Source organism: Toxotes jaculatrix, chromosome 7, assembly GCF_017976425.1.
Source record: "Toxotes jaculatrix isolate fToxJac2 chromosome 7, fToxJac2.pri, whole genome shotgun sequence".
NCBI lineage: Eukaryota > Metazoa > Chordata > Actinopteri > Toxotidae > Toxotes > Toxotes jaculatrix.
In genome coordinates, this window is record NC_054400.1 from 9901686 (window position 1) to 9926097 (window position 24412).

Below are 24412 nucleotides of genomic sequence, written 5' to 3' on the forward strand. Positions count from 1 at the left end.
GGACAACAGAGAGAGTGAATCAGACTAATCTTAAATTAGCAGGGTATAGTTTAGATCATGGGCTGGTTTCCTTTCATGTAAGATTCCGGTGTTGTAATGCATTTCACTTCACAGCCCACTTGTATTGTATTGCCCTAAGACAGTAATTAGTGTAAAAATGAATGGTTGACACATCATCTCATTATGCGAACAAGCTAAATCCATTAAATGAAATACTTTGTAAGTTTTACAAGGAGCCCAAGCGTGGGAGAATAAAGATATAGATTATGGTGGAAAGAGTAAGAGAATCTGCCTAGAGCAAACATTTGTGATAGCAATCCCGACAAGCTTTGTCATATAGTTTTAACTCAGTGGGATGGGTGCTTGATGCCTAACTAAACATTTCCAAACATGATTTTATCTAAACCAGTCTGGTGAGGTTCACGTAATATTAAACTATGCAGGAGTAATCAAGACTGAGAGCTAGGAATGACCCTGAAAATATGAGAGTTAAGCTGAGGGAGGAAGACCAAGTATTAACCAATACAGAGACCTCTCATTTAACAAGACTGTTTACATCTGTAAGATTCCCAGCAGTACTTGCTCACCTCTTTATAGGAAGCTATACAATTTCATATAAGGTGGATCTATGCATTTCATAAAATGGCAGCATGCCAGGATATATCCAAATAACATGACAGACTCATAAAAAGGAAAGATCTTCATTGTAATCTTTGTAATAATGTCACATGAAATTATAATATATTTGTACAGTAATGAAACTGCCAGACTTCCATATATAAGTTAGAACATTTTTATAAAGAAAAATAATACTGTGCGGTAAATTTTCTTCAGCTGTGCGTCGTTCATCTTTGACCATCTCATATGAACCGCTTCTCAAAACAACAGCTAACGCACATTTAGTCCCAGCTTATCTTGGGTAAAATTTGAGTCTAGGTTGGATTCAGGATCTACGAGCAAAGACAAAGTAAAACAACCCTTTTTTTGGTAGCTTGATGGTCATACATTTGTGATGTTATCTGAAGGGATCTGAAAGGGTTATATTAGCTGTGGAGTTTTCTCACTTGATAAGAGTATCCCTCAAGGAACGCAGGCTTTCGCATGACAACAGTGATGTAGAGACAGGCACAACTATAGCTACAATCTGTCAGTAACGCAATTGCATCCCACACATAACGCATAACTGTTACCATCTGGCTTCCCATGGCTCCCTCTTTAAGGTTTACATACCTAACTCAGTCTAAATCACAGAAAGCCCAACACATACACTGCACACACACACACAATAACACATACTGTACAGTAGTGTGTATCTATCAGGGAGTTGTGAACTGTGAAAGGGGCAAGGGTTTTATGAAAGTGGTGACATTATAACACCCTGACACAGCTCCATGGCAACCTACCTTGAAGGTCAGTGTGTGTTGGCCCATGTGTATTTAGTGCATATACAGGATATAGGGATGTCAGTGTGGGTCAGTATGTGCATGTGCATGTGCGTGTACACGGCTGTGATGTGAGTCTTAATGATCAGTGCATTGGGTGAAAATACAGACAGGCTGAGATGAAACGAGCTGGACACTTACATGTTTGTGAGTCCTCTTTTTTTCCACTGCTTTTTCCCTTTTCATCCTTGCTTCTATGTTTTCTACTACCCACATGTTTACCCTTTCCCTTTATGCTTTCCTCCATCTTTTGCAGCTTTAAAACTTTCATACATGCCTTTCTTCTTTTCCTTCCTCCCACTCTGCACCTCTCCTGTGTCTCCCACATGGTATGGTTCCTTTATTTTTTTGTCCATCTCTGCCCTTTTTGCCAGTTTTCCTACTCATTTCACTCCTCCATCCATCTGCTGATCATTTGTCCTGAGAGGCAGAGTGAGACAGAGAGTGAGTGGGGCTTACATAGGAACAGCAGAAGAAAAGTGGGCTGACATTCTTCTGTAACGTGCTATGTACAGGTGGGCCACAGGAGACGGATGAACTAAAAAGAAGGTAGGGGAGAGAGGAATGTGTGTAATAGCCCCTTCATGTAGGAGATATGACGTAGGTCTACTGAGCACATGCTGTCTCTGTTTCTTTGTTTTAGACAAATCAGGAAGTAGGGTATAGGTCATTCATTTTTCACATGTACTTAATGAATTCCTTGGTGTTATTAAGTACTTGCATTGGATTTAAGCAAACAGAGCCTTCTATTCTCCATGTGTGAGTTGTTGCCCTTCTTGCACCCAAGCATTGTCTCCTGAGTGCAGTGATTTTCTCAAAAGCACGAGAGAACATCTTAGAACTATTACACGTTTTAATAAAAAGTTTATTTTTTACTCCAGTTACAGCTTCACGCCTTTTGAAGGGTCTGTTTTTGTTACATCAAGGACATTATGCAGTGTACCTAAGCATTATGTTATGAGCATGATGCTCCTCTGAATAGCAGTCAGATGAAGAAAGTGATGGAAAATGGTACACATTTTAATTTGAACACCCCAGATTTTTTTTTTCCAATCCAGTGACTTCATCATCTACTTTGAAGAGACCCTTTTAGTTCTATTTAAGGTTTTCACCGGGGACATTGTGCAATGTCGCCTACTGTTTACCAATTCAAACATACACCTGGGAATGTTTTCTTGTATCTATATTTACACATGCATGTCTCCCCATCCATCAAAGTGTTTAGTGATTTCAGTTACACTTATGTAAGCATTAACTGCTGTAGACACATGGCAACTTTTAGCAGCCATGTGGAGTGTTTGTGTTTATCTAACCCTCTGGAACCTATTCACTTCTAGCTATTCAGAGTTGTTTGCAGGTAAAGGAGTAAACAACAGATCAAGGTTTCAGCTCCGTCCCTATCTGTACAGGATGTGCTCCTCTCGTTTTCTCTCACATTAGGAGGACAAGTTACACGGTTCAGAGCCGTTTCATTGCTGCTGTCCTGTCTCAGCTGCCAAATACCTTGTCACTATAAAACAATGACTTATGATTAATGGCAAACACGTTTCACCACACAATGATGTATAGCTATTAATTGACACTAACTGCCCATGTGTGACTGTGCATAAACTCACATGCATCTATGGGAGTGCACATACCCACTCTGCTTCCAGTAAACATGTCAGAGCATACAGTATTTACAAAGAGATTGAAGTAGGTTTGGGGCAGCAATGATTCAGGAGAATGGCCCCAGGGTCTGACAGGATGTTGGGGGATGTGTCATTTTTCCCTGACTCCCTTGGTGACGAGCGGAGACATAAAGAAACCCTTTTACACGCAGAGAGATAAACACAGACCCACATACATACACTCAGCCATTCACTCACATATATAGCCTACACACATCAGTGTTATACACCCATAAAAATGGTTGTTTGGCAGAGTAGTGAGTAGATGAGCTCAGAGGAAGTATCTGTCTGTCTTCTTTTTTTTCCTCTGTTTTGGGTTTGAACTGCAGCACGCTGATGCAGACTGCATCAAGCGCTCAGTGGAGCCCTACATCTCGCAGTTTCACTCAGCACCACGAGCAGAACAAGAACTTGCCTGTCACTGCTCTTAATTCATTGTCTCCCTGGGGCAAAATGAGCGCTGACAGACATAAATGGCAGAAATGAATATCGTAAGATCACAGTCAAGGGTGGCGGCGGTGGTGTTTGTGAGGGGGGGTAAGGAGAGTGAGGGAGCAGTGGGGGGGTAAGGGATGGAGAGATGTGGAAGAGGGAGAGGGACAGAAATGGAGAGAAGTGTAGGAAATAGGGCTGAAATGGAAGGATGAATGAAATTAGATGTGAGAAAGAGAGATGAAGGAATGCATGAGTACGTCCCTGTGTCCCTCACCAATGACAGTCAGTATATTATACTGGGCTGACCACCTGCTCTGAGGCGGGAGTACACCCTCCATAAAGCTACAGCAGATGGACACAGTAAAATGCACCATGACCAGCAGCGATCCACTCATATGTGTGTGTGTGTGTGTGTGTGTGTGTGAGTGAGTGTTTGTCCATTACAGAAGAAATATATTAAATATGCCAACATTCACACTCACCCCAGCCTTTCACCATGTCCCAGAGGTAATACCAGTAATATGTGACACTCTATAGGTCTGATCTCTCTATGTCTTCTCCTCAAACCCCTCCCAGTTCTGTAAGCCTATCGGCCAGTTAGCCAGCAAGGAATGTGGCTGTCAACTCATATATCAACAAGTGACAGTCTCACATGTTCTTCCACTGACTTCACTGCTCTTTCCCTCTCCTTTGCCACCTCTCTACCTCAGTAGCAGTATTTTGGAGGTTGCATCATGTCCTCTGATCTTTAAAGCATCCCAGAAGGTGCTACACATCAGAGTAGAGTGAGAACTTGAAACGGGATCTTAGATGTGAAAAGTTAATACTGATTTATTACAACTTTCTGTCTGTCTTATTTTCATAGTTTTGGCCATTATTCGAATAATTCTAACTGTACATTGTAGTTACGAAGTGAACTGCCGAGATCTAGGAATATAGCAGCTTTGTTACAACCATGGGACAGGAGAGACAAGCAGTCAGATAATGCCAGATTTTAACAAGTCTCCCGGTCAGTTTTTTTGGAAGAAAATAAAGGTGAACATAATGATTAATAATAATTGCCAATGTTTCAGATGATCTAGATAATCTTTCTAAACCACTGGCTTATTTACAACCTGACACTAGTGTCTCTTGACCTTAAGAGACTTTGACATAATAATCTTTCTGAGTAGTGTACAAGCCCAGTTACAGTTGGGATGATGCAGCATGGTTTGCGGGATTGTTAGACTAGTTGAGAAGTAGTCTGTAGTGTATTTTGAGCTGAATATCCCAGAGGATTATTTCTCATTGTCATTTCTCAGTGTCAGTGTCATTTCTCACCAGTCCATCAAACAAATGAAAAATGTTTTCCATCTCCTGTTCTCAAAGAAAAGAGAATTGTTCAAACTGTGGGCTGGTGAGGAATTTAATTTTACACTCAAGATGATTGTGGTGTGTAAATATTTGATGCAGTTGTCTGTTCCTCACCCATCTCCCTGCTGCACTTCTTTGCCATCGGTAATAACAAGGTGAATACCTCTCTGGATAGAAGGCCAAGTCCTTTAATGACTGCTGTTAAAAACAAGGATGATCAATTGCAACAGTCTCTCTCTTCTTTCCCTCTGCCTCTCTCTGTCTTTCAATTCTATCTTTCTTTCTACTCTCTCTGCCTTTCATCCTTGGACCCCAAACCAATTATCTGTAATTAGACAACTGCGCAAACTATATCAAGAAGTGTCTGTGATTTGCATTTGTGGCGTATGTGTTGAAAGGTTCTGAAAAGGCCTTTGCATGTGTACTTTAGTCAGGGTTCAGTCAGAGTTCATCTCCTCTTGGCCAAACTTATTTTCCCTCCGGACCAAAATCAACAAATGATCTTTCGCTTCAGGAACATGCACACATATACACACACACATCCGCATAAGCATACTCAAACTCAACAGGATACAAAAAGAAAAAAGAAAGTTGGGAACAAAATAATCATAGATTTGCCTTTTAGGGTCCCAGTATATTTCTAGTTTCTAGGTTACTGTGATTTGATTTATCGGGCAACGGAACATTGCCTGAGGATATTGAATTGAAAATATATCAGATGTATGAATTTCAACAGGGGGAGGTGAAATAATGTAAATAGATCTGATTTGGGGTCAGGAGCGGGCCTGGGCCAAGCGAGAAACTCAGGCAGGCGGAAAAATCAAGAAAGAGAAGGGGTAGGAGCAGGAAAAACAAGAAAGCAAGAAAACAAGACAGAGGGAAAAGGAAGTAGAGACAAACAAAGACGATCTTTTATACGCAGGTATATGGGGCCTTGACTTTGTAATGCATGCAGCTGTCAGCTGTGTGTAAGCACTACAGCCTTGACAGTTCTTGTCAAAGTGCAGCTGAAGAAGATGAAGCGGGATTGTTTCAGGCATTTCTTTTTACATAAAAACTTCACCATCGCTACATTATTTTGTCACTGTGTATTCATCAATTGTCCACTCTTAAAGTCAAAATGTTGTCACTGCAGTTTCAGAGTGACACCAACGGCATTCCCTCTCTGAATGTGTGCCGTTTTATCCTGAGATGCCCTGAGGTTTAGCCTTGAGAAGTGCATTTTGGCTTGCACAGTATTGCTATGATTTTCTCTTGTGCTGCCCTTTATGTCTTGGAGACAAAAACAACATAGGAGACAGAAGAAAAGCACCGAAGAGTGAGAACTGTCTACAACATCTTTGCCCATGCTAAACAGGGAAAACATTTCATACAGGATCTTTTTAATCCCCTGACATCCTGTGTTACTGATCCCTCTCTGCCTCTCATACCTTACAGCAGTGGTATTTAGAGCAGTGCGCTGCTACAGCAGCACATTGGAAAGTTCCCCTTTCTATTGAATCTCACTTATTCAACTGGTTAGATGACTCGGATTGCTCTCTGCCTCTACCTGCCACTGAGCTCTTGCTCTCCTCCTTTTCTCTGTCTTTCTCTTTCACTCAGGTTAGCTATCTCTCTCTGTCCTTGCTTTCTGTCTGCAGCCACCGGTGCACAGCTCAGAGAAGTGACTGATGGGAGTTCACTGGGTACAGTGTGTGTGTGTGTGTGTGTGTGTGAGCACAGGCCTTGTGCGTGTGCATAGTGTAGTGTGTGTTTCTCTCTATGCGAGAGTGTGAGTCTGTGTGTGTGCCCGAGTGTATGCACAACAATGTCACTGGGCTGTGTAATTGAAATGGAAATGAGCCAATCAGCGACTGCAGTGGTGTGCCACCTTACCCTGCATTCACTTCACTGTTCAAGCTCTTCCAAACTCACTCTCTTTCTCTGTTTGTGACTCTGTTTGCGTGTCTCTGTGTATCTGTGTGTGAGTGTGTGTTCGTGCTGACAATACTTGGCCCTTCAGTTTCAGTCCTGAGGGCCTGAGGAGGCGGTGTGAAAATGTAATCAGTTGGTAATAAAGATAATCTCCCTCTCTTTCACTCACTTACTCATACACACATATTGCACCCACACTCTGTGTCCAGCTGATTTCCCTGGCTTTGTGTTGTGACCCACAGCTCACTGGGACAGCTGTAGCATAACAAAGACATGTAATTATCACCATCTGACAATTAGCCCACCATCCAACTTTGCTCCTTAATTACCTATTTTACTGCTAGAAAGCCTCCGCTGCCGCACTATGTTGCTTTTCTTTTCTCACAAGAATGGAAAAGATTTTTGCTCACCAGAAGTATGTCGTAAAATAGAAGGAAGTGACTGTGGTGGTTGGGTGGAGTGTGTGCATGTGTGCGGCACTGGAAGTGGAGCAAGGGGTACGCAGAGCCAACTCCATCTGGACAGCTTCTGATGTGATATGTACCAGCTTTTAGCTTTCATCTTAGGAACATTGATAGAAGTAAATATGCAAGCTAAGACTGTGTGGATTCTGGAGTATGCCACTGAAATGGCGCCTCTGATTGGATTGTTGTTACGTGTTGCACATGGCTGCTACCTTCTTTTATACACAGTAAACACACAGTAAAACTGATGAATTTATTAATTAAACACTGAGAAAATCTATAATATTCTAGTGGCACACTTTAGGTACTATATTGCTGGCAGACACATGCACAAAAAACCTAATTCTGATAGGGCTTTAATTTACATTTTCTTTTGTGCCCACAGGCTTAGTTGATCCTGCAGTATCTTTGCAATTACTCTCTTCTATTGACCCTAGTGTTACTGTATCGTCACTTCTGTCTGTATTTCACTCTTTGGGATTCTAACAGAGCACAGCCTTGATTTACATTCCTCTGGTGCAACCTCTTGGAGCTTGTGTATCCTACAAAGAGGCTGATGTATGTTTGAACAACACATGTCCATTTCTGCTGAAATGTGGGGACTGTTTATAGAACAGCAGCCGATTAAGGCTTCCATAGCTATAAACAAGACACCAGCCACATCTAAAACTCCCACATTAGTCCCTTGATAACAGGGTTTTTATAAGGACCATAAACACAGCTTTCTACAAAATGCATGAAGTTTTCTGGGACACATCTTGATGACAATCCTGCACTGAATAGAATTGGAGAAAACTTACAGCTATGGCTGCACACACACAGTCATGTCATGCACATGCAGTTTTAGTAGAATGGCCTTTAATGATAAATGCATGGTTGAATAACTATTGCAAAGACTTGGATTCACCGGCAGCCTGGCAATACTATCTGCAGTATTCGGTCTTGCTGCCTCTTTTTTGTGTTCCCTCACTCTCTTTTGGAACCAGGCCCTTTCTCTCTCCCTCCTTGTCTGTTTCTCACCCTCACTCTCTTTCTCACTCTGTGCCATTAACAGCTTCTGGCTGTCTCACTTCTGTTCCTTTGCCAATGTGCCAGGGAGCTCACTGAACTGATAACACAAACCTAATGTATGTGCGTGGGTGTATATGCACGTGGAGGTGTGTACTGGTTGTGTATTTGCTGCATATGTGTGTGAGTGTGTGCGTGTGTGTGAGTGAGTGTGTTACGTGTTACAAATGCCTGTCCTGTCCCTTTTTATGTGCTCACTCACCCAAACATCCTCTGCTTCATTTGCAGTCAGGGCCACGAGCCACTATTCTGACTGCTGAGGCAGGGAGAGAAGGGCAGCTGAAACATCACACACACACATGCATACAGGCATGCACATACATACACACACTCACTCTCTTTTGTGCTCTCTCTCTCTCTCTCTCTCACACACACACACACACACACACACACACACACACACACACACACACAGATGCTGTGGCGAGCGGATGGGAGGATGTGACCATTAAGTCGGTGACATTTTAAAGCAGTGAGGGAGATGCATGGCTCTTCTTGGACCTCCACAGACATGTTTTAAATGAGATGTTACAGATGAGCTACTCCATGCCTTGGTTGTAAACACCCTCACATTGGTATTTACCCTACATGGGTAAACACACAAAAAAACAACATTTCATGCTAGCTCATGCTCACATACACACATATATATACATAAATAGATGAATAGAGCAGAGCCAGAGGACACATATGATCACAGTAATGAGAAATGACTGTGGTTTGATTTGCCGCTTGATTGTTACATTAATCATTTCATTATACCAACATGAATTAAGTGACAAGGGAAGGCGCCCAAACCAGATTTTACTCAAATTGCTGTTTGATCTTCAAAACAAGTGGTCTGGTTTGCATTGTGATAGTAATTCTGTGTAGTTTGTCTAGACATACTGCAGATTGAAGTAAACGCAGCCAGGCAGGATAAACATTTTCAGTGTATATACAGCGATTTGATCTTAGAAAATCCATTCTTTAGAGTCAGAACTCAAACATCACATTGAAATAATGAGAACGGCAGAGCTGTTTTGAATAGAGAAAGCAAATAAGTGGGTGGAAAGAGAGTGACAGGGAAAAAGAGGATGAGAAAGAGACATTTATATACCATTGTGCACCACCGTATTTTCATCAGCATCTGAAGATGTCTGAGACGTTTAGTGCCAATCAATGAAAATCACATATTTTTTTCCACTGGTATTTTTAGACCAACTGCAAGAACTGTTTTAGAAAATTGTCCTTGTTCTTTATAACCCCAATCCGCCATTCAAAGGAGCAATAAATTTGATTTCTTTAGAAGATTTTTCGGATGTAATGGACATTTTATACATGAGAGCAACAGAAAAGACTGCATGGTGAGAGAAAGAGGTCAGCATGCTGCAATAGCACTGCTTCAGTATGTTAATCCTGAGGCTCCAGAGTCCTCAGGATAAAATTATTTTAGCCTGTTATACGCCCTGCCCCTTGTGCGTTCTGGGGCTTGAGAATCTCTTCTTATAGGCAGCAGTGGCGGTTTTCAATTAAAAGTTTTGAGAAAACTCTTGTCAGGTTGTGCTCTTACAACATTAAAGACTAGGTCTCAATTATAAACTCACACCACCTGGCCTCTGGGTGAAATGAGTCAGTGGCACCAGCTGTGTGTGTGTGCTTGTGCAACTTTGCGGTTTGAATTGTCACTCTTAGAGTGCCTCAAGTGTGTGTGCCAAATTTGATGGCATCCCTAGCAAGTTTACAGGTGTTCAGTGTTTTCTCTGTGAAATCCCCAGCGACCTTCAGGGTTAAGGTCATACCATCCTAGACCCAACCAGAAACTCACAACACACTCTAATTTTGGTAGCTGTGAAAAGTCCACGGGTAAGAGACATATTTTGTGGGCAACAGAGATGAAATTGTGTTTGTGTGTGTTTGTGCTCATGTGTAGATGTAAGCTTATGACAGTGTGTGGCCTTTTGATGAATCTGCCTCTATGTATTGAAGCCCTCTGACCCTGTGTGGCCTGTTCTAGATCATTGCAGCCGTAAAGATGCCTCACTGGCCAGTCCTCAGAGACAGCCAGGCTGTGTATTTTTCCTATCATGACATTTACTGTCTGGACCATCCTGTATCCCCGTGATCACTTCTACTTTGCACTCAGCCTGAGGTTGTCTGTCTCTGCGTTTTTTTTTTTTTGTTTTTTTTTTGTTTTTTTCAAGTTAAGACTTATTTTAAGAGACCAAAAAACAGTTTTCTTGAAAACATATTTTCTCAAAGTTGGGTACTTCAGTTTGTTCTCATTTGGAAGGCAGATGTGTGTATGTGTGAGTAAATATCTGTTGCAATGATAGATTTATAGATAAATCGACCCTCCTAAATTTATTGAAGCCAGAAGATGAGAGCCCTGGTGCTTGTAAATTCTAACACAACACTGAAGGAATACTGAGAGATCAAACTTGCACCCTCTACGTATATGCTGAACTTAAACCATCTTTTATTCATAATAACTGAATAAACAGATGTATTAAAATTATTAGGTTTGTCTAAGTAACATTTGAATTGCACGATGATTATTCTGAATTACTTTATGGAAATAGCAAAGAGTTAACCTCTTCTTGTCTCTCTTGTCCTCTGTTTTCCACCTAGGTTCCATCGTGGGGACTACCACATCGACGTGTGCATAAATGACTACCTGGATGTCTACTGTCCTCACTATGAAGACACAGTGCCTGAGGAGCGGACAGAGCGCTACGTCCTCTACATGGTCAACTACGACGGCTACAGCACGTGCGACCACACCGCCAAGGGCTTCAAACGCTGGGAGTGCAACAGGCCACACTCGCCAAACGGACCGCTCAAGTTTTCAGAGAAGTTCCAGCTCTTCACTCCCTTCTCCTTGGGCTTTGAGTTCAGACCGGGCAGAGAATACTACTACATCTGTGAGTCCTTGCTATGATTGTATTGCACAAAGCATACATCCAGATGGCTGACAAATAAAAAGACAAAACAACATAGAGTTATAGTAGTGCTGGGCGGCCATGAACACACAGTACAGCTTCAGTGCTCCCTGACATACATTCTCACAGTCAAGTTACTTAATTTGACCTGAACTAAAAAACCTAGATGGCCTTTACCTGACCTAATGTTTTTCTTTTAATACAACAGAGCGAGAGAGAGTGAGACACACACACACACAATCCCTCACCCATGTTTTCACAAGTTCACTACAGAGCTTTGAGAGTGGCATTACAGTGATCCGAGTAGGTGCTTTCATGCTCTGCTTTCAGCCAAGCTTTTCACACTGCTCTCATCACTCGAGGAAAACTCTTCCCTAAAATGGCAATGGAATTCATGGGGGAGTTAAATTGAGACAGTTTGAAAGTTATAGCTCACTTCCTCAGCTGCACAGTACTGTATCCGTAAAAAAGGAGTGCCCTCCTCTCTGTATTATGTTATGCTTTTATTCAGCTCGTGTTAGATGTTAAGTTGTCTGCTTCTTGGCATAGGAACTGAGCCTAACTGAGTTCATCTGAAGTTGAAGCCCCTGGGAAATTAGGTTTTATCAAAGCAAGGTGATAGAGTAGAACTGAGTTGAGTTTGTCCTCCCACCACACACTATAAGCTCATTGGAGAGGGAGGCGTCACTGTCAGGAGGCGCAGTCACTGCCACTCGCTCAAAACACATTTGCCACAGGGATTCGCTGATATTACAAAATAGGGAGCACGGTTATGTTCTCATATGGGTGGCATTAGTGCAGTATCATGCGATGCAATTCATTACTGCCTCAGCTGCTGAGGGTAAAGTGTAAAGGTTTGTGCACTTTGTGGGCTAATGTATGAGAAAAACCATTTAAATTCTTTTTTAGCGACGGGGAGTCAATTTTGATAGTTAACACTCTTGCGCTAAATGCTGACAGCTATACTGTACTTGTATGTATTAATCTGTAAAAAGTTTGGCTTGTGGTGTTAATGTGGCTCTAGGTGGCTGTCAAACCCCTGTCTTTGTGTTTTCACCTTCTCTCAGTGGCGGCGTTGAAAGAGTTAGGAGGATAACTGATTTGAGCTAAACACTCTGAGATCTGTTTTCTAAATTGGCACCTTTTTATGATGCAGTTAAGCCGACAGTCAGCCAAGACCTCTAGCCTTTAGTTGTTTCACATGTTTTGCTCGCTCCTCTGTTATACTTTAGAGTTAGGGACCGGAGTAAAAATGTTTGCCGTTGTTTCCATGGTGAATAGGTGTTTTCTCTCTCAAGCTCGTCCACAAAACCAATACCCTGAAATCCCTTATGTGTGCCTTGCAACAGCCAGGTGTTTGCCCATTTGTCTGATAAAAAGTAAGCAGATTTTCCTTTGCTTTTATAGCCAATTTACATTGACAGTCATACTAAATGAGACAAGGGAAAAATGGAAGTCTCTGAAGTTAGGAGCATAGATGGGGGTTAGGGAAGGGTTATACAATTCATCCACTCCCTCAAGTCTAGATTTCTAACATTTTTTTTTTCCATTTCTGTTGAGAGATGCTTGTCCTAAGGGCTGGATTAAATTACACTGCGACCGACAGGGCTTCCATGGAACACATCCATTCTGCTGTAGCACGCCATATTGGTTTAGTGGCCCGCGGCTTCATTGGCTATTGAATGATTCTAGTGTATAGCCTCTCTGGCTACTGTGGTGGATATTAAAGTCATCTACCATGAAGTCATCTGACATGTGATTTCCCAGTGCCATTGTGTCAAACCTATAAGAAGCAGGGGAGATGGCTGCTGACAGTCTCTTTAGTGGACAGAATGTAAAGCTGAAGATTAAGAGAGGGAGAAAGGTGGTTACATTACTATACCTGCCAATTCATCTGTAGCATTGGCTTCCATCACTCACCATCACCATCACCACAAGTGATGATGGAAGTTGTGGAAGGAGGGAAGCTGTCCACTAGAACCATACAAGGCCTTTTCAGGTTGCATCATTTTCATTCTCCTTTAATGTTAAGATTTCAGTGATAAATACAACTTTGTGAGAAATGAGTAAACAGGCTGCAAAATTAAATCACAACAGGGAATTTTTCAAAAGAGTATAACCTAATTACAGTAATTTTCTCAGGGATTACAATTTGGCGTAACATACTATTATTATAAATAATCAGAAGTTAGGATGGTGAAAAAAATAAATTAAAAACATTGGTTCAGACTTGATTATCTCTAATCTTTTATCTCTAATCTTTTTAAAAGAGCAAAACTGAACTCCACAGCAATTGAAAACCTCCCCTAATCTTGTTTGCACACCAGAAGCAGGTCTATTTGGAATCAGCTGCAACAACTTACGGTCATTTGAGTCAGAGAAAACTTTTCAGGCTGATTTTTCCTGTTTCCCTTGTGTACCATAAGCTTACATACACAGTTCATTTACTTAGCAACACAAAACTAAGTTTTGCCTGACGTTTGTTTCATGGTTATTCCTCCACTCCCATAATAACTCCATTAAATTAGATGGTAAAAATATTCCTTTTGTGATCCTTCAGGCATTTATATTTACCAGCTTATTAAGTTCTTTGACTTATGCATTAACAAGATATTGTTTAGACAATCCAAAACAGGTGGCACAACTTCCAGTGAGTGCACATTAAAACATTTACAAACTTAGATACAAAGAATATTAGATTTGGACTTGTAACTTGTATGATACCCTAAAGCAGTGGGGTGGTGTCGTAAGAAGGAAAAACAGCTCTTCTGTGAAAAGACGCATGTTGTCAAACGTCTGTCCTTCTGAAGTGGTCTTGAGCAAGATGTTATGAATATTTCAGAATTTTAAATGTGCCTGCCATTTCACAATAAAGTATAGCATGCAGATAAAGTCCAGTGTGGAGACGCATAACCTTTCAGTGTTAGAGGTATTGGGTAACCTCAGTCAGAGCTTGCAGAAAAGTCAGAGCTCACAAAAAAAAAACCAGCCAGACCCAAGATAGAAAAACTGTCTGTGTCCAAGAACAAAGATTGTGCGGAGCTGGTGAGTTGTTGCAGTTTTTAATAGCCGTTAGTGCGATTTTTGCTGTCATAAAGGACTCCAAGGCCTTTTTGTGGAATATTTTCATTGGTATAAAGCCAGTAGTTTGTCAGTGTCTGATAACACCATACCTGCTTAATGAAGTGAAGGCTTAGCTCTTTTAATGTATGCATCCAAGTTGAGTTCTGAGATGTGAGTGCCTATTGAACTATGAAGCAGTCTTGCTGATATTTAACTAAAGACTGTTATTATGACGGCAGAATGCCAGCCTATCTTGTGATGATATCCAGTCTCATTATTGTTACTAATGAGAATTAAGACTCCATTGTCAAATTTGAAGTTATCAATGTTGTGCGGCTGTGCAGCCATGAGTAAACATTGATTAAACTCTAGCTCTAGGCTTAGACATCTTTTTAGGGACACCTTACTTGGTATAGTTCCACATGCACCACGGTATGGATACACATGGGCCCAAATAGGGAAGATTTTCAGTTTTCAGATTATGTTGATCACTGGTGGTAGTGATGTGACTTGAATGCACAGTGCACTAAATCTTCCACAGACACACTTAAAGAAAAGATCTCATTTACTTTAATTGAAATAAGAAGATTTTTCTAATGTTGTCTTTTACAATCTAGGAATGTGGTGGAGCCAAGAAGTCCTGAGGGGCCTTACCTGCTGTGGTGCACAACCTAAACTTACCTAATTTTGCCATGAGGATCATTAAATGTTCATCTTATTATCTCTTACTGTGCACAGAATAGAGATGTTTAAGTACCCCAGGCCAAATATCTAAATAATGAATCTCAAAGAATAATTAGTGACTGATTGCTTTTATTTTTGAAATATTTAGTAACTTGTTCAATTTCATTAACATAAAGTCCATAGTAAGTCATATTTTGAAATTCATTTGCCCATCAGTGTCGACTTTATACCACAAACAGAACCTAGAGATAGCTTCAACATTTTCTACTCTATAAGGCCTGATGATATCTTCAGTTCAGAACAAAGTCAGGGGTCAGACTTTGCCCTTGTAGGCCATTTGCCTACATTCTGTGAATGCGTAGTGTAGCGTAGCTAAGAGAGAAAATCTTATGCATCATTAACTGCTGAAGCTGGCTGTACTGCGCGCCTGCGCTCGACAGAAATGTCAATGTGTCCTGAGGCAGAGGTCACTATGCATCAACACATGAGGCAGAGGTTAGCAATAGTTACTGTGAATGGGTTCATGAACTTGAGACATAACAGTATATTACCACAGGGAATTCATGAAATACATTATTTCTCTGGTTCTATAGCATTTCTGTTAATGCACTATCTTAATGAAGATATGAAATTTATTCTCAGTTAATATTTCACTGATTTTACTCACTTAGAGTAACCAATGTTAACTGCATACAGAGCAGCTGAGACCTCATACTGTATATAAACATGTACAGTATCAGAATATTAATCTTTTCCTCTTCTCTAATAATTTTCTGTAGCTAAATGACCTGAGGGAATGGAGGAATGGATGAAAAATCTGCCCTCAGTGATGTGATTGATTAGCTTTCTTGTTTGTAGATGAAAATTAAGATGTCAAATCATATTCCTGCAGAGAAAATGCCTGTTAATGGTGTTTTCGCCCTATGAGTTCGATGCGGGTCGAAGGTTGATTTGTTGCATCTCTGATAAAATTAGATAGAGGAGACAGAGTTCTGCTGTCATCTGCTTCAACAACAGAAAAGGCTTAATCAATGCTAGCAGGACAGAGGGAATTTACTCAAATGGAGGCCATAATTCTTCATTTTTGTTAGCGTCAGCCTCTTCTTTCTGTCTGAGGCAGGTAATTAAAGACAAGAAGGAAACTACAGTCAGTCAGGAGCCGGATCCTTTTGTAGAAAACACCCTGCTGTGTTTTCTCTACAGGTCAACACAAGACAGACTGACAAGGGGGGCAGAGAGAGAAAGACTTCACAGAGGAATACATTAAAGATGTAAAATTTACCAGATCAAGGGAGATGCAGGGATGCAGGGAGATACAATCTAATGCTGGAAACATTTGCAAGCAATACAAAAATGCAGTATTAGCAGTGATTGAGTTATAGCTCAGAAGTGTATGCCTCTGTGAAAGACAGAAAGGATAAGGGAGGACAGTGGGAGCACTTCTCGGGTTGGAGTTCACAGTGCATTCATGGTTTAAGTGAAACCCATCTCACAGAATGCTGATGCGAGCACGTTTTTCTAATATGGACACAATCCACAATCTTGTATTTGAGTGATTTTAATCTGAAAAGGGCAGAAATCCAATATCGGTGGCAGCTCACTGCAAGAGATGAGTGAGCAGAGTTATGGTGTTTTTAGGCGTGTAAGATGTGTGGTAAATGGGAAACCACTTGGTGTGATCATGCAGTGGCAGATTGGCAGCAGAAAAGATGTCGTTTTCTTGCCGTCTGACTTGCTCACCTACATGGACTGGAACTGCTTCTCACAGAAAGCACAATCAATAACACCTTTATGTGTGTGTGTTTGTGTGTTGCTGGAGTTATTTTATAGATATTTCTGGGTGTGACCCTGCAACAAAAAGGACATTATAGTAATGCAGAGTCCTGAGGAGAGTATGTGCCTTATTTCAAATGAACACTTATTAAATGGCCAACAAAACCCAGAGGGAGGGGGTGGGTGAGGATTCTAGCCATGTTAGATTACAAAATGAAAAACATTCTTTGAGGCCTCAATTACTTTGCTGATGCCTGAATGCCAATATGCAGAATGCCACACAAGACTAAGATTGATCATAAATACCAAGCTAACCAGCAAGAAAACCTTCTGATATTCATAGGGCTTTTTCACAAGATCTCTTTCGGTCTTATTCAGCTTTATTGGACTGCTATATGCACACAAACCTCAAACAGATTCTCAGGCAGATTCTCCAAGACATGGACTATAGCTGTCCTCTGATGGATCATAAATCCTGTGATGCACCAAGGGCCTTCAAGCCCCTCTCGAGGGGACAAAGGAGTAGAGATAGTAGAGAAGGCGGCGGCAGCAGCAGGAAAATGGCATTAATGGACAAATGAAATAGAGGCAGGGGACGGTGTACGCAGTCTGTATTTTTGTTGGAGCTATGGGAGGGTTGCTAATAATGATAAAGAGCCGGTGCTGTTCCATTTGTGGTACAAGGAGGGAACCTGCATATGGACACCATCATAACTCAGCTCTTTCATCCATTCACATGAAAAATCAACCCTGTCATCAGAATTCAGAAATGATCCGACAACATGGACAAATGTGACAGAGAGCTACACACACACACACACGGATACACATGCATTCATGTACAATATCCATATACATGCATGAACAGACACACAGAAAATCCACACAGATGCACACTGTCTGGAATGCATTATTATAATCCTGATGGATGGATAGACATTCCACCACCTCCATCTCCCCTGGTTACTGAATCATTTCTTGTATCCCCCTTTCATCTTATTTCTCTCTTTGGATCTTAGGGCAGTACACCCTAACTAACCCTACCTGTGTTCTTTTTACACCAGATTCCTGTCAGCTATTACTTTTTGCCCTCCAGACTGCATGTGACAGATACGCTCATGCTGGACATGACAAAAAAAAATCTGAAATTTTAAATAGGAAAGCCTGACAAATGTACATATTTCCATACAGGGAGGTGAGGTTTAAAGTTATGTGAATCAATGAATCATATGCCATGGCCTTAATACACAAGAGGTCAACCCAATTTAACACCTATAAGATGTTTGGATCATGTTCAACAATCATCAAAACACCAAATGAGGGATTACCAATTGGAAGAATGCTTTTTCCATCCATCCATCTAGCAGATTATCACAAAACTTTTAAATCTATGCCGAGGTACATTGAAGCTCTTCTGGTGGCTCATGGTTGCCTAAACCCTTCAATTTGTCACACATTTGTATATGCACACAAAACACACATTAGAAAATGATAACAACAATGATAAGGTCTACTGACCTTAGCGAAGATCCAATAACACAAGAATAAAACCTTTTAAAGATCTGGCCATGGAAAGCTCACTGGAATTCCAATAGTCCTCCTTTTTTAAAAATAAATTGGAAACAGTCAAACAATGAGCTATCCCTTTAGCCTGATTTCGCCAATAATAGACCACGAGCTAAGTCATGGCACACTTGTTGACAACACAGCGAAAGCAAGGCGAATGAGAGAAAAGTGTCTAATCGAGTTATTTCAGTTTGACTGCCAGTAGTCATCACTTTGTCTGCCGAAAAACAGAAAGGCTGTGAAAAGCCAAGAGATCAGAGGAAAAGTAGGGCAGGCGAGGGCTGTGATTCAAAGGGCACAAGGTTCCTCTCAGCCCATTATGATTCATGCATCTAACAGCCGTCTTCAGGAGCTGATTATGATTCATTATCACAAAGACGATGACATTTTATCCTTGGCCATTAAACCATTAACACATATATTATTAACTCGGTGCATTAGTCATTATGTTTAATTGGTTATTCTTCATTTATTTGTTCTTTTTCATTCTTCGTCTATTGCACTACACGCATATGTGTACACACACATCGACACAGTTTTTCTCATTTATTCAGTGGGTGGATACTTCAGCCATAACAATAATATTATGATTCTATGGGATACACTAAGTGCAGTAATGAAACATTATTATGTACAGTGATTTATCATTCTGTGGCTGCTTTAAAAAGCGGAACTCCGCCTTAGATTAATAAATCACCAAGTTTATTGTAATTTGAGTATGAAGACATGAATGAGTTGATGAAATTCAAGGGTTTTCAGTCTTTCAGTCACTCGCTTTTCATTTTCAAGAATACAGAGTAATTTGTTAGAGTATCATTATGTTGTCTTTGACAAAATTATGATGCTTGATGTACATTGACATGATAGGGAAGGGAAATAATTCTATCCCCACATAATTGCTTTGATATACAATGGTGTGAGGAAACTTGTGCAAATTATAATTAGCCATGATCAATTTTAACTCACTGTCCCCTCTAAACCTTTTCTTTCTCCACTCTCTACCTCATTGCTTGTGACCTTGTAACCTTGGTGGCATGAGGGATGACTTGGTTCACTTTTTTTGGAAGCTGAAAGATGCAAGGAAAGAGCAAAAGGCCAGCTATCGCCGGGGGGAGAGTTTATGTTCCCTCCGCTGCCAGAATCCAAGTCCTCGTCTTTCACTGCTCCTCCCAGCTCCCTCATTCCCTCTTATTGTGTGTTCACTGTAGTAACATCTGGTTAATGGCCTCTTCAGTGGATAGCCTCCTCCATCTTCTTACACACACATATTGTGTAGGCAGGCAAACATGCATGCACATACACATCCTGTGTTTTTTCCCTCTTTTTAAGGTGTTTTACTAGAAAAGCATGCTGCTTTATAAGTGGCTAAATGTGGGAAGGACATTTTGTGAAGGACGTTCAGTGATTGTGTCAGTGCATATGTACATTTTATTGAATATGAGTTCATACCGTGTGAGCTATTGTAGGCATTAAAGATATTATCCTGGACAGTGGAGCAGCTATTAGCTGATACTGTAAATATTCTCGCTCTCTCTGAATTTTTTGAATTCAAGGTTTTCTTCCCTCTGTACAAAAATGGCTCTTTTGTCTGATTGCACACCCTGAAACCAATATTAATAAATCCCAGCAGTGATTTCTACACATGGAATAGAAGGAATGTCTTCTGGCTGCAAACTGTCTTATATGCTAGATGGAAACATGGTTAGAAGATGGTACAAAGGATCTGAAAAGTAATGCTATGTGCGTATGTGTGCATTTGTCTATGTAAGTTGTCTGTCTTGGACACCGGTTTATGTAAACTTGGACTCCTGGACTTCTGGATTTTAACTTTGACTAGCTTTATGCCGTGTAAGCCATATGACATTCTCCATGAATCAAAGATAAGGCCAGTGGTCTGTTTTTCAGTAAGCTGGCAGTATTAGCTAGTTAGGAATGCTCAGAGCTGGACACGACATTGCAGGGCATTCTGTTTAACTCGTCCCATCCTAACAAATAAGCAGGGATCAAAGGATTAGGCCGCCATTATTAAAGCCACCTGGAGATGCGATGCAGACTACAGGCATGCTAACATGATACTATTCATGTTACTCTTTCACATGTTGGCACAGAAGTGTATGCAAGGCTTGGCTTTTGAAACTGAAACTGAAGGAATGCTTTACAGTAAAACACAACTTATAAACACAACACAACATATAAAATGCTGACAGATTGTTGTCACGGGATGTTTAGATATGTGGACATTTGGGACAAGTATTCTCAGTGGAATATTTAGTGGAGTGGTAGTGGAGCACTACAAACAACAAGATCTTAAACACAGTTGTCAAAGGCGAGAACCTGAAACTTTCATTCTACAAATGATCATTAAGCCATCTGTGCCATATTGCTTGCTTGTCTGCGATACTGCATTAAGCCTTACGGTTGTGTTGATACTGCCAAATGTCCAAATCTTGGCTAAGGTTCACTGACAATGAGAAGACCCCAGATGACATCGGATTTAATGTTATGAAAAAACTAACAAACAAAGCCTCTTGTAACAGTTGGATTGACTCACCCTGCAGTATTCCTTTACGGCCGAGCCATTATGCCTCCTAAATGATGGATAAGAAATCAATATCCTACCATATAATGTGCTGTATTTAGCCAACCTAAACTTTGCTTTTAGCTTCCTATCATGCCAGACACATGGTTTTATTTCCTCATGTCTGGAATGTGCTGTTGAATATTCCATTGAAAGGCAAAGGAAATGTGTTTTCCAGATAACATTACAGTTGCAATAAAGCTTGGCTTGGGCTGTGATTGAAACAATACTGCGCCTAAGCCGCACTGAGCCCACCTGTTTGTTCTTCCGTAATTGGATTCTGCTTCATTCCATTTGCCTTAATGCTGATGCATAATGCAGTGTACTGAAGGGACCAGCCATTACCAGCCAGGGGACAAGGCTTGGAGGAGTAACCTGACCTCGCCCCCGCCAACCCCTCCTCCCCCAACTGTCCCTCGGACTTCTTTTCAGGGTCTCTGTCCTTCAAAGCAGCCACTTGCTCAGGCTGGATGGATTGATGGTTGAGGCTGTGGGCCTGATGGGAACCAGAATAGCAGGTGTTGATGTTACGGCCTACAAGAACAATAAGCTGGCCCTGTGCAGCATGTTATTCCAAAATAAACAGGCGCTAGCGCAGACGGTTTGGGTCCGGGTGGAGGGATCCTCATCAAACACAGAATGAAGAGCTGCTACCAAGAAAGGAATGTAGAGCCAAAGCTTAATCTTTCCTTTGTAGTCAAGAATGTACAGCAACACACCTCAGTCATCCAGAGCATGTCAACACCATGGCCACATCAAGGCTCAGTTAGACTCATTTAATTCATTTTTCTCACACTAACTGACCAACATAAAGGTGCTGTGGTTACTGTCATATGCTGTATGTACACTACAAAATGTTTTAGCTTCATACTTGATGCAAAGAGCTCAAGGAAACATAACTACTGAATATTCCATATTATGTAATATATAATGGATGGGAGCTAATTTGATCACTGAACAACTGTGATATCTGTTCACTCTTTTGCCATACGTCCATGATTTTCTTTTGTGTAGGAGGTGGAAAGGGTGTTATGGCCAAATCCACAAACATCACAACAGCTTCACAAACTCTCATCATGACAGAGACTCCCACATGCTCTTTGCCATTTTCATCAGGGCCATACTTCTCTCATGATCGGCTGCCTTTGCTAAGTGGCTGGTGTCGATGGCTGTGACTCAGCTCTGCCCACAACAATGATGAAGATAAGACATCTGGAGATGGTGTGTGTATGTGTGCGCATTGAAAATGGGAGCATAAAGTAGTGGTGGAAAAGAGAAGTGGAGCAATAAGAAGAGTGACATAAATTGTGTGGGTACTGGTGTGTATATGTGACTGAGTGGGTGAGCAACGGTGGCCAAGGTTCATTAGCGTGTCATCGGCTGCCTCCACACCGAAATAATAAGGCCCTCTCTCTCTTTTCCTTCCACTTTCTTCCCCTCTTGCATCTGCTGAATATGAACTGAGCTGTGAAAAAGAGCATCTGATCTCAAGTCACCTCTCTTGCACACTGACACATGACTAAGAAACAGATAACAGCTGATGAAGCGACAACATTAAAATGGTAAAAGCGAGGTAGAGAGGCGAGAGGGATAGAGGGAGAGAGAGAGCTTGATGAGCTGTAGAGAAGGCTTTGCAAAATGAAAATGATTGAAAGAGCATGCAGCATGCATTTGATAAGAAACTGGCATCTGTATCTCAGGGTAAATCAGGAGTAGAGAGCATGAAAAATGCAAGAAAAGGAATATATTTCCATCTCTTCTGACCCTTTTTCCATAGTTATTAGTCAGTAATTCTCCTAATGAACACATCCTCTGGCTACAGAGACAGCTCACTGCTTTTTCCAGTGCCTCAAAATGAAATAGATGCTGGGACAGTGATTGCAACGATGTGTGCAGAGACATTTTCGAATGTAAAACATTCTGCAGACAGGAAGAGATCAGAGAATTGTAAAAACTGTTATTTAAGAGCATGCAGAGCAGCACTACCAGAGAGATATAAAAATATTTATCTTGTGTGCATGTGTGTATGCACAACTTTGCTTGTGCATGTGCTTGCTTGTGAAGCCAAGTTAGTTGAGCTTTGATGAGTGGATATGGCCACGCTGACAGACAAGAAGAGAGGGTGACACAGCTGGGAGAGAAGGAAGGGAGGGGTTAGGTAAAGGTTCACTAGAGAGGAGTTGACAGATCCCAAAGCCTTTGGAAATGCTTGACTTCATTGCATCAGCTGTGGAATGATCCACAGAAGACATAAAATGATACCCGAAAGACAGCTTAGTGGACAATACGGTCTCTCTGGAGCTGGAGGGGAAAGTAGAAATGAAAACTAGTAACAGTAAATAGCATTAATGTGTCACCAGAGTGTGAAAAACCTACACTATTCTCTGTTTGATATGAGGTCCTGACACAAGGTAACAACATATATTTTTCAAGCTACTGTATGTTCTGTTGCCATGATGAATGCACGTAGTACGTGCCCACCATGCTCCAACTGCCATGTGTTTGACCCCTATACTCGTCTACAGGAGACAGCACCTGGTGCCTCACCACAGCGTCATTAGCGGTCAACCACACACACACACGCAGACACGCACAGAGACAAACACACACACTCCACATGATATTTTTAGGGTCTGTGATACAACCACGATGGTGGCTAACGCTCAGAGATTCACACCCCATGGGCTTGACAGGAAAGGATCCATTTCCTGACAGCAACCGCAAACCATCCATACATGCACTGCATACATGCTCGGTGTGTGAACTTTGTGTCCCTTGAAAAGTGTTGAAGTTTTTATGGAGGAAAATACATAAATGTATACATATAAAGTATTGGCACAGCATGACATATTCCAGTTTTGAGGGTTTTAAAAAAAAAAAAACAAAAAAACAAAAAACGATGTAAATTCCTTGATCCTTTCTAAGCTCCTGCCAGTTTTAAAAATCTTAAATGCTACAATTAAACCGTGAGCAAAGCACTCCACTTTCCCCTGAGAGATTTTGCTAGCACATCTGTAAATACTTTCTAGCTATTATTGCACAAGAGCCATGACTAACCCTGTAAAATCCACTTAAGAGTCAACATTAACTATCTGAAAGATTATTTTTCCCTGAATAAACTACCTCAGTTTTAACTGTTGACTACAGGAAAGAAAATACTATAAAATAAAATATTCATAATTTAAAATCTTTTCATGCAGATACAGTTGGAAACTAATTTTTTATTGTTTACTGCACGTGATACTACATGTAGTATTTAAGTCACACCCTCTTTACCTATTTCTTTTGCATTTTTTCAGCCTCCACCATCTCTGAGAACGGGAGGAAAACATGCCTGAAGCTCAAAGTTTTCGTCCGACCATCAAGTAAGTGTTTGCATTCAGCACAAGGCTTTTTAATAGAGCTTACTTAAGTATACATTTGGATTGAAAATCAAAACAATTTATGTCTGCTTCTCAGGTTACCACACTGCTTCCTCATT

The 24412-nt window shown here is 41.0% G+C and overlaps 1 protein-coding gene across 2 annotated transcripts in view; it reads left to right on the forward strand.

Annotated features, from left to right (window-relative positions):
* Window positions 1–24412, forward strand: part of efna5b (ephrin-A5b) — a 91501-nt gene that overhangs the window by 61432 nt on the left and 5657 nt on the right. For both annotated transcript variants that reach the window (XM_041043005.1, XM_041043007.1), the window contains exons 2-3: window positions 10957–11249; window positions 24231–24296. In XM_041043005.1, the coding sequence (XP_040898939.1) occupies window positions 10957–11249; window positions 24231–24296 (359 nt within the window). The remainder of the gene's footprint in view (window positions 1–10956; window positions 11250–24230; window positions 24297–24412) is intronic.